Source organism: Vitis riparia, chromosome 3 (assembly GCF_004353265.1).
Source record: "Vitis riparia cultivar Riparia Gloire de Montpellier isolate 1030 chromosome 3, EGFV_Vit.rip_1.0, whole genome shotgun sequence".
NCBI classification, from domain to species: Eukaryota; Viridiplantae; Streptophyta; class Magnoliopsida; order Vitales; family Vitaceae; genus Vitis; species Vitis riparia.
Genome location: NC_048433.1, coordinates 19,693,101 through 19,704,357, shown reverse-complemented (window position 1 = coordinate 19,704,357; position 11,257 = coordinate 19,693,101). Strand labels below are relative to the sequence as shown.

General features: G+C 31.5%; 2 protein-coding genes across 2 annotated transcripts; both read right to left on the bottom strand.

Annotated features, from left to right (window-relative positions):
- Positions 1-3,781: 3,781 nt before the first annotated feature.
- LOC117910589 (anthocyanidin 3-O-glucosyltransferase 6-like) lies at positions 3,782-5,490 on the bottom strand. Its single transcript, XM_034824684.1, has one exon. The coding sequence runs from the start codon at positions 5,440-5,442 to the stop codon at positions 4,012-4,014; it is 1,431 nt and encodes a 476-aa protein (XP_034680575.1). The 5' UTR covers positions 5,443-5,490; the 3' UTR covers positions 3,782-4,011.
- Positions 5,491-8,313: 2,823 nt separating this feature from the next.
- LOC117909863 (anthocyanidin 3-O-glucosyltransferase 2-like) lies at positions 8,314-9,941 on the bottom strand. Its single transcript, XM_034823915.1, has one exon. The coding sequence runs from the start codon at positions 9,906-9,908 to the stop codon at positions 8,463-8,465; it is 1,446 nt and encodes a 481-aa protein (XP_034679806.1). The 5' UTR covers positions 9,909-9,941; the 3' UTR covers positions 8,314-8,462.
- Positions 9,942-11,257: the final 1,316 nt, after the last annotated feature.

The window sequence follows — 11,257 nt, the reverse complement described above, 5'->3', positions numbered from 1 at the left end:
ATTGAAGCTATTCTAGTCACAAGGGAAAATGTGTCAAAGTAATCTACATCCTTCCTTTGTTTAAAGCCTTTGGAAACTAAACGAGTTTTATACTTCTCTACGGACCCATCTTGTTTTAACCTTCTTTTAAAGATCCACTTACAATAAATAGTCTTTGCACTAGAAGGTAAATTTGCTAACTCTCATTTATGGTTATACATGATTGATTCGATTTCACTATTAATGGCCTCTTTCTAGAATGGTGCATCAGGAGAAGTTATAGCTTCTTTGTAGGATCTTGGGTCTTCATCTATTAGGAAGGCGTAAAAGCCATCTCTAAGGTTTGTTTCTTTCTTATCTCTTTTACTCCTTCTAGGTTCAAATTCAGAAGGTTCAATAGACTCGTCTCTACTTGTTTTCTGAACTTGTTGTTCACCATTTAGTTTCATAGGAAATATGTTTTCAAAGAAATCCTCATTATTTGTTTCTATTATGGTATTGACATCTACAAGACTGTTTTCTAACTTAGCAACAAGAAACCTATATGTCACACTATTCTCAGCATAACCAACAAACATTGCATCAAAGGTTTTATAGGACCTAGTTTTCATTTTTTAGGTGTGGGGAAAAGAACTTTAGCTAATCACCCCACACTTTCAGGTATGCTATATTAGGTGCATAACCCTTCCACAACTCATAAGGAGTTTTACTAGTTCTCTTGTAAGGTATTCTATTTTGAATATGACAAGAGGAGAGGATAATTTCCCCCCACAAGTTCAAGGGTACTCTTGAACTTACCAACATTGCATTTATCATTTCTTTTAAGGTCCTTTTTTTTTTCTTTCTACTATTCATTAGACTCAGGAGAATAAGGAGTAGTAGTTTCGTGAATGATCCTATGATCTTCCCAAAAAGAATTAAAGGGGTTGGACTCATACTCTCTTCCTTTATCAGTTCTAAGTCTTTTAATCTTCTTACTTAGTTGATTTTCCACTTCATTTTTGTACTTGATGAAAACATCTCTTGCTTCATCTTTGTTTCTCAAAAGATATACCCTTATATACCTTGAGTAGTCATCTATGAAAGTTATGTAGAATCGTTTACCACCTCTAGTCATTGTATTTTTTAGGTCTCCTAAGTCACTGTGTATTAAACTTAGTAAATCTGATTCTCTTTCTACTGATTTGCAAGATTTCTTTGTGGTTTTAGATTCTACACATGATTAACATTTTCCAAGGTTTTCTAAGGACAACTTAGGGATTAAACTCAATTCAACAATTTTCTTCATATATGAAAAGTTCATATGTCCTAATCTACCATGCCAAATATCACACGAATCAACTATGTAAGCAGAAGAAGAAGATGCATTATTATTGATAATATAAAAATATTCAACATAAATAAACCCTGATTACAATAGCCTTTCCCCACAAATGCATCATTCTTGGTTAAAACTATTTTATCGGAGTCAAACAAGATCCTCACTTTTGCTTTCCCAAGCAAAGATACTAACACCAAGTTCCAATGGATATTTGGCACATGAAGAACATCATTGTGGGCGGCGAGCACTTTTCCAAAGGTTAGCTTGAGAAAAACTTTCCCTTTGGAAATCATTGGGGTAGATATAGAATTGCCCATGAACACTTGTTCCTCTTCTTTATTTATAGTGGTATAGGAAGCAAATGCACTTCTGTTTCCAGAGATGTGCTTGGTAGCCCCAGAGTCTACCACTCAGTTCTTCATATTAAAGACCATGCTCACCTCAGAGAAGGCTATTGTTGTGATCACCTCTGTCTTTGCCAGATTTTCCTTTGAATTAGACTTCTTAGTTCTTTTCTTATGGCAGCATTGAGCTGCATGGTGTCCAGACTTGCCACAGACAAAGCAATTACGCCATTTTTAATAGTTGGGTTTTGAACCTTGTTTTATGCGTTGGGCTTGGTCCTAGTGTTTTGCTTTCTGGACCTATTGTTTTTGGGTTTAGGTTTTTCTTCTACTATGCCTATTAAGAAACAACATGTCTTATGAGAAAAAAAAAATCCTAATTTCAATTCACCTATATAAATTCCAACAATCCCACACATGAATGGAAATTGTCTTTAAAAAAATTGCAAATGACAAGCAATAGTACTTGGAGACGGTCTCGTTGTGGACCTGGAGGATGTGGATGGCCATGCTAGAGGCGGTGGAGAGCTTCTTGTTGGAGACATGGCACTTGAAGTGCTTGGCCTTCTAGTACTGAAAAAGAATCTTCTCATCCTCGAACTCCCTCTCGTAGTAGTAGCAGAACACCTTAGCTGCTCTCTTCTTCTTCTTCCCCATTCTCTCCTTTCTCCTCTCTCTCCTAGGGTTTCCCTCAATTCGCGAATTTATTTTTTGATTTTGGGAATATGGTATTTGGGTGTCACGTGCAACTCCTATTCTCTCCAACCCCATCACCTTTGGGACCAGCCTCACACGTAATGCATTTGTCTATTTATTATGCCATGTGTCATAATCTTTTTGGGCCATTCTATGATACTAAAATGTAGTTCACGATCTCATTTAAAAAAATGGTGATCAATAAAAAAAAAAAATACAATATAAAAAAAATATCTTATTTATTTATATTTTAGCATTATTCCATTTGTTTCTACCCATGATTCATTTCCTTTTATACATGTTGGATATTTTAACAATTTTTTTATTTTTAATTATATTAATATGAAATACAAAATAATAAAAATATATATTAATTTGAAAAGCTTAAGCACAAAAAAGTCCATTTTTGTGTCTTTTTAAAAAAAGTCACTAAAAAAACTACAAAAAAAATTAAAATCATTTAAGTTAAAGTAGAAATTAATATAAACTAAGAGAGTTATTTTTCTATTTTTTATGACTTATTATAAATTTTTTGTTGAGTAAAAACTAACCAAAATCTTTAATTTTTTCTAACAGAAAAAGTAATATGTTAATTTTTCTTTATTTTTAAATACTTAATAGAAATAAAATATTACAAAAACAAATAACTTAATACTTAACACTATTAAGCACTATTTAGTTTTAAATTCTATTTATTATTAAGTAAAAAAAAATAAAAACACCACCTAAGAGAATGTTTGGTAAAACTTAATACTTATTACTTAATCTCTTAAGTTGACTTTAAGTTAAATTATACTTATGTTGTTGACTTAAAATTTATTACTTAATTATTACTTTAAGTATTAAGGTTGTAAAATTTATTTCAAATAATTAAATTAACATATTTATTTTCATAAATTATAATTAGGGAAAAGGAGGTCGAGTAACAATGGAGATCATGAAGTAGCAAAAAAGATTGTGAAGATAATTAAGGTAAATGGAAATAAAAATGTCAAATGAGGATACTTAAAAATAAGTTAATTATTTTACTTATTATTTAAAGTTGTTTTTTACTTTAAATCTTTATTTTACCATTAATTTACTTAATAATTTAAATTAAGTTATCAAGTTACTTTAAGTTATTAAGTTAATTTACCAAATACCCTCTAAATCTACAAAATTATATTACTAAAAGCAAAATTTTGTCATTTCACAACCACTACTTTGACAAAGTTACTTTAATCCTTTAATAACCACTCCCAAATGACATGGGACAAGGTTAGGTATTGAAAATTCAAATATTTATAATCAAACGTGAGGAAGATTGGTAAAACTAACCTCTTACGATTAATAATAACAAAATTAAACACCAAATTGAATGAAAATGGCAATGGGACGTGATTATTTCGTGTGGGGGTTTACAAGAACAAGACATATAAGATGAGAAAGCCTAAAATCTATTTATATTCCCACACAATTTGGATTTGATACATCATCTAATATTAAAATAAAGATGTCACACAAGATGTAACATATTCTATTTTTATTTTTATTTAAAATAAGTAGACAATACATTTTTTCCAACTTAATTTTTCTATGACACTCAACCAATACATTATTAAAAGCAATTGAAACAAACATTTTTAAGGACTCAGAACCTTTTTTTGATAATACATCGCTATAACTTGCACTTCATGAGATATTAGTTATCATGTCTCCAATTAGACGTTGTATGCTAGAGTCTGAAGATCCACCTTCTGTCAAGGCCTTCATGCACTTTTCTTTCATTTTTGCCCTTTTCATTCTAATGTTGCTGCTATCATCCATTAAACTCCTTATTCTACTCTCAATTTCTTGAGCACTTACAAGATTACTAGTATCCATGTTATAATCAAATCTAATCTCTACCCCCATTTCTAACTCTCTTACTATTTGAAACGCATTCAATTGTTGTTCTGCATACATAGGCCATGTAGCTACTGGGACACCATACCATATGCTTTCTAATGTAGAATTCCACCCACAATGAGATATAAACCCTCCTACTGCAGAGTGAGCTAAAATAGCCGTTTGTGGTGCCCATCCAATTATCTTCCCAATTTTAGATGTACGATCTAAGAACCCTTCAGGTAATACTTCCTCGAAATTCACATAATCACTAGATATTGCCACCTTATCTTTTGGTGGAGGTCGTCGGAGTGTCCACAAGAAACGATGCCCACTATTCTCAAGCCCAATTGCAATCTCCTTGATTTGATCCATGTGGAATGCTCCAGCACTACCAAAACATAAAAACACCACAGATGATGTGGGCTGATCATCAAGCCATCGGATGACATCCAAGTCACTATCTGGTTTTTGGTTGTTGGCATGTTGTAAGTTCAATAATGGCCCTACTGTGTAAATGGGAGGAGTTGTACCATCGACGAAGGAGTTAATCACATGAGATTCTAGCTCCACAAACGTATTTACCAAAATACCCTTGGCGTCTCTAAAGCCCCTTGCCCGGTCGAGGAAATCCATGGATCCGCCACCCTCCTTGTCCACCGCCACAGCAGGCAAGACTCGAGCAGGAACCGAGTTGACAAAACCCGGGACCACCAACTCAGCATCCGAGTCAGCAAACTCAGTAACATCCACGCCCTGGTGGTCCTTGAGGGTTTGAAGATGAAACATGAGAGCAAGGCAGGCCGCACTGGAGGCGAAGTACACATAGGAAGGAACACCCAAGTCATTAGCTACATCTATCATGGAAGTGCAAAGCAAATCGACCACAATCCCAGCGAGTCGACCCGACTCAGACCGAGTGATCTGGTGGATTGCATCCCTCACCAGAGGCTTCTGCCTTTCAATGATATTAGAGAATAAGACATTAGTGGATGACGATGATGAATCTGAGTCGAGTTCAGGAAGGTGGACAAATCGAATGGACCCGGAAACGGAAGCAGAAACTGAATGGATATAGTTGGTTACCGCAGAGTCCTCAAAAGGTAGCTTCATGATGAGCAGAGTGACTGAGAAGCGGTCATCTCTACCAACAAGAAGCTTGGCAAACTCCACAGTTGATACAATATGTCCTATAGCTGAGACAGAGACAAAAATAAGCTCTATTTTCTTCATCATCACTAGCTAATACTACGGCTAACAGAAAGAATTCTAAGAAATGTTCTTATTTTCAGTGGAATTAAACACCGGATGATTCAGATAGATATATAGATCTTCACCATGTGATTTTGGCTTGGAGAAGAAGAATGGAGGTGATGTCATGGCTGCTATAGAATATAGAATATTCATATCTCTAGCTAATGTTGAAGTCTTAGGCTTTGGGCGTGTTTCATTGTGTTAATACTAATGCATGGACTTTTCCATGCAAATTTTTGTCTTTTTTTGTTTTTTTTCCTTAGAATATTCATATCTCTAATAGAATATAGAATATTCAATCCTCCCTAATAAACAATATAATTCAATATTTATGGAGACCAAAACCAAGTTTGCCTTTTCGTGTGGAGCAGACAATTTTTAATAGAAAAAGGAATTATTCTTAGAATGTCTTTTCGTGTCGAAATTGATATAATTAGTCACAAATATTAATTCTGTTAAACATATGAATTTTTTGAATCAATCAAATTGATAAAATTTAGTCCACTTTGTAAGATATCCATTCAATATTACCTAAATTAATTCCACTAAATTTCATCACTGCTGCATTATTAATTGAACATCGACTAATTCTCTAATTCCAAATGTTCTTATCTCCATCATATAAGCACACAAATTTAAATGTCACACAAGTACCTTTCTGACCCAATTCTAGAAAAAAATCTCTTTTGTAAAAAAAAAAAAAATTAAATAATTTGTAAAAATTGATTTTTAAAATAAAATTTGCATTAAAATATTTTATTGAAAATAAAATTGTAAAAATTCATTCTTTTTCTAACAAACACCAATAAAAATCATTTCTTGTAAATAAAATCAAATTGAACATTTTTTTAGTGAAATTACATTCAATAGTCTCCTTTAATAAAAACAAGAAAAGTCATTTTCAAAATAAATTCGAATTTGAATAAAAATCAAATCTTTTGAAAATAAATTGAAATTTTGTGAATAAATAAATTAAAATCACTAATTTCAAATCGTTTTTAATGTAAATAGATTTTTCAAAATATTTTAAAATTATGTTGTGATATTTGGAATAATAAAACTCATTTTTCTAATTAATCTAATAAATCGTTTTGTGCAATTCTCTTATTATTTATGTTGTATATTCTTGTAACTTGTCTCTATCTTATCTTACTACATATATTTGCATCATACTTTTTTGGTATTTATGATTAATTAGTCAATTGTTATAATTTTCTTCATTCATTTAGTATAAATTATAGACACAGGCTTAGAAAGGTGTTACAGTTCATCATTATACTTTCCCGATAAATAATTTGATTGATGAATTTGTTTTTGGTTTACACAAGGATGAAAATATCGATAATCACAGATATATCAGTACTTCGATTTTATAGATATATCGAATATATCAGCAGATATTTTGGAAAAAAGTATCGATAAACCTAAAATTGATCAAATTTTATAAAAATATAATAAAAACTTCATAAAAATGTAATTAGAAGTATATTGATATTTTTAAGTTGTTTTATTAAATAATTTGATATATGTATAATATGATTTATCATATTTGATAATAATATTGTATGCATCAATAAAAATATGAATTTTATAAGTGTACATTTATTATTATATTACATCTAATATTATGATATTTGATTGTAATATGTCTAATTTTAAAATATATATTAATATTAAAATTATGATCCATTTAATTCAATTATATTAAACAATATAAAATAAATTATGATATATGTATAATTTTTTAATATTAATTAATTATTAATGATATTAAAAACTTTATGAAGAAAATTATATAATTTTTATATTTTTTATAATCAATTAAAAGAAAATTTTGCATTTAATCATAAAATAATTATAATTAATTTGCTCTTTAAAATATTCTTTTAATATTTTCTTTATAAAATCAGTTTAACTATATATATGTTTAATGCATATTATATAATAGGGGTGAGTTTGCTGGGAGGTTAGTGGTTTGAACCCCAAACCTTTTCCTTAGTAACAAAAGGTTTTTCAGGGCATTGTAGTCGTTTGACCACGTGTTGACTTGCCTATCCGACATATTGTGATATTTTCCTCTTTGGGTTTACAAACTTATCATTTTTTCAAATAAGGAGTAATATGTGGTTTTTCTCATTTTGTTTTTTTTTCATAAAAATTAAATTAAAATAAGTAACAACTCTAATTTTTTAGAAATCAGTTTTTCACAAATAAAAAACGAATCTCATCATCGAGTGAGAACATCCATAAAAAATGCAGATCTATGTTAACCTTTCACAATCTAATAACAACAAAATTAAATATCAAATTGACTGAAAATGACAATGGGACATGCTAATTTAGTATAAGGGTTTACAAGAACATGACATAAAAGATGAGAAAGCGTAAAACCTTTTTATGTTCCCGTCTTTAAAAAATTCCAGGGAAATATTAATATTTAATACATCAAAATTTAAAATAATTAAAAAGCCTTCCTCTATTTTATTTGTCTCTTCCACGTCGTTGAATATTGCCTTATTTGTACTTCGATTATGTAGGATTCAATTGGATTTAAAATCATTTTGTTTTTTTTTTTTATTTGTTTAAAAGGTGAAAGGTAGACCTTTTACATATTTAATATTTTGTTGAAATAAGTAAAAAAGAATTTAAATATTAGAAAAAGGAAAATGTAGAGACTCCTAATTAAATATCTAAATGAAAAACTTCATCCATGTAGTTGGCCTATTTACTTTAAATTTTTTATTATCATGCATTTATCGTTTCTTTAACAAACTTTAAATAATAAAATAAACATGAAATTTGGATTTAATACATCATCTAATATTAAAATAAAATTGTTACCAAGACATAACATATGTTACGCTTATTTTTATTTAAAATAAGTAAATAGTACATGTCTGTTAACTTAATTTTTGAATCGACACTCAACCAACATATTATTAAAAGGCAATTGAAATAAACATTTTTAACAACTTATAACTTTTCTTTGATAACACATTGCTTCATGAGATATTAGTTATCATGTCTCCAATTAGACGTTGTATGCTAGAATCTAAAGATCCACCTTCCGTTAGGGCTGCCACGCACTTTTCTTTCATCTTTGCCCTATTTATTTTTATGTCATTGCTATCCTCCATCAAACTTCTTATTCTACTCTCAATTTCTTGAGCATTTACAATATCACTAGTATCCTTTTCATAATCTAATCTGATCTCTACCCCTATTTCTAGCTCTTTTACTATTTGAAACGCATTCAATTGTTGTTCTGCATACATAGGCCATGTAGCTACTGGGACGCCATACCATATGCTCTCTAATGTAGAATTCCACCCACAATGAGATATAAACCCTCCTATTGCAGAGTGAGCTAAAATAGCCGTTTGTGGTGCCCATCCAATTATCTTTCCAATTTTAGATGTACGATCTAAGAACCCTTCAGGTAGTACTTCCTCGAAATTCACATACTCAGTAGGCCTTGCGATCTTACCTTTTGGTGGAGGTCGTCGGAGCGTCCACAAGAAACGATGCCCACTATTCTCAAGCCCAATTGCAATCTCTTTGATTTGATCCATGTGGAATGCTCCAACGCTGCCAAAACATAAAAACACCACAGATGATGTGGGTTGATCGTCAAGCCATTGGATGACATCCAAGTCACTATCTTGTTTCTGGTGGTTGGCATTATGTAAGTTCAATAACGGCCCCACTGTGTAAACGGGAGGAGTTGTACCATCGACAAAGGAGTTAATCACATGAGATTCTAGCTCCACAAACGTATTTACCAAAATACCCTTGGCCTCTCTAAACCTCCTTACCCGGTTGAGGAAAGTCGTGGATCCGCCACCCTCCTTGTCCACCGCCACAGCAGGCAAGACTCGAGCAGGAACCGAGTTGACAAAACCCGGGACCACCAACTCAGCATCCGAGTCAGCAAACTCAGTAACATCCACGCCCTGGTGGTCCTTGAGGGTTTGAAGATGAAACATGAGAGCAAGGCAGGCCGCACTGGACGAGAAGAACACATAGGAAGGAACACCCAATTCATTAGCTACATCTACAATGGAAGGGCAAATCATATCAAACACAATCCCAGCGAGTTGACCCGACTCAGACCGAGTGAGCTGGTGGACTGCATCCCTCACAAGAGGCTTCTGCTTTTCAATGATATTATGGAAGAAGGCAATAGAGGATGACGATGATGGGTTAGAATTGGATGAATCTGAGTCTGCTTCAGGAAGGTGAACAAATCGAATGGACCCGGAAACGGAAGCAGAAACTGAATGGATATAGTTAGTTACCGCGGAGTGCTCGATGGGTAGCTTCATGATGAGCAGAGTGACTGAAAAGCGGTCATCTCTACCAACAAGAAGCTTAGCAAACTCCACAGTTGATACAAGGTGTCCTATGGCTGGGACAGAGACAAAAATAAGCTCCATTTTCTTCATCATCACTAGCTAATACTAGCTAACAGAGAGAATTCTAAGAATTTTTCTTATTTTCAGTGGCATTAAACACCGGATGATTGAGATATATAGGTCTCGACCATGTTGTCTTAGCTTGGAGAAGAAGAATAGAGGTGATGTCATGGCTGTGCTGGCTATACATAGAATATAGAATATTCTTCTCTCATGTTGAAATCTTAGGCTGTGGGCCTGTGGCATGACATTAATACCATTGACTGGACTTTTCCATGCAAATTTTGTTTTTTCTCTTGGCAGTCTTTGACGACTTCAATTCTCTTTAATAAACAATATAATTAAGTATTTATAGAATTATTTCTACTTTGGAAGGCGACCAGTCAAAGTTTTTCTTTTCGTGTGGATCAAGCAATTTTTAATGCAAAAAGGAATTATTCTAAGAATGTTGAATGATTTTAAGAAGTATGTAATTTTGTGTGTATATAATTTTTAGAATTAATATAATTAGTCAAAAATATTAATTCTGTTAAACATATACATGAATTTTTCGAATCAATCAAATTGATAAAATTTAGTACACTGTCTAAGAGATCCATTCAATATCATCTATAAACTAATTCCACTGAATTTCATCACTGCTACATTAATTGGACATTGATTAATTCTCTAATTTCAATTTTTTTTTTACCTCAATCATATAAGCAGGCAAATTTTAATTCACAATGTCTACCAATTGTAATAGTCTAAAGTCAAATTTAAATATGATACATGTCATTTGCAGTACCTTTTTGACCCAATTCTAGAAGAAATCTCAATTTTTCTAACACAAATCTTGAGTATGCATATTTTTTTAAGCTAGAGAACTTTTTGATTGAAATTGTTTTAAGTGTATATACAAGCATACGGATGAGCTACTAGATAATAGTTAATAATAATGGAATTAAGGTACAAAATAACAAAATTATGTATACAATAATCAAACACTTGAATATAAAATAATGGAACCAAGGTATCATGTAATACTAGAGATGACAACGGGACAGGTTGCCCAATCCCAATCTCGCCCCATTTATTCAAAATAATTTCATCTTCATCCCATTTAAAAAATTAAATGGGGTGAAGTAGGCAGGACGTATATGTGAATTTTCCACACTTGCCTTACCCTACCCCATTTTTTTTTTATTTAAAAAAAAAAATTAATCTTTTTATTACGTTAAAATAAATATATTTTTTTATAAATAATTAAAATATTATAATTATTGAGAAGTACTTTATATATATATATATATATATATATATGAAAAATATGAAATAAAAATAAAATAAAATTAATTTTATACATAATCAAAAAGGGACAAGGCCATATTTGAACCCGTCCT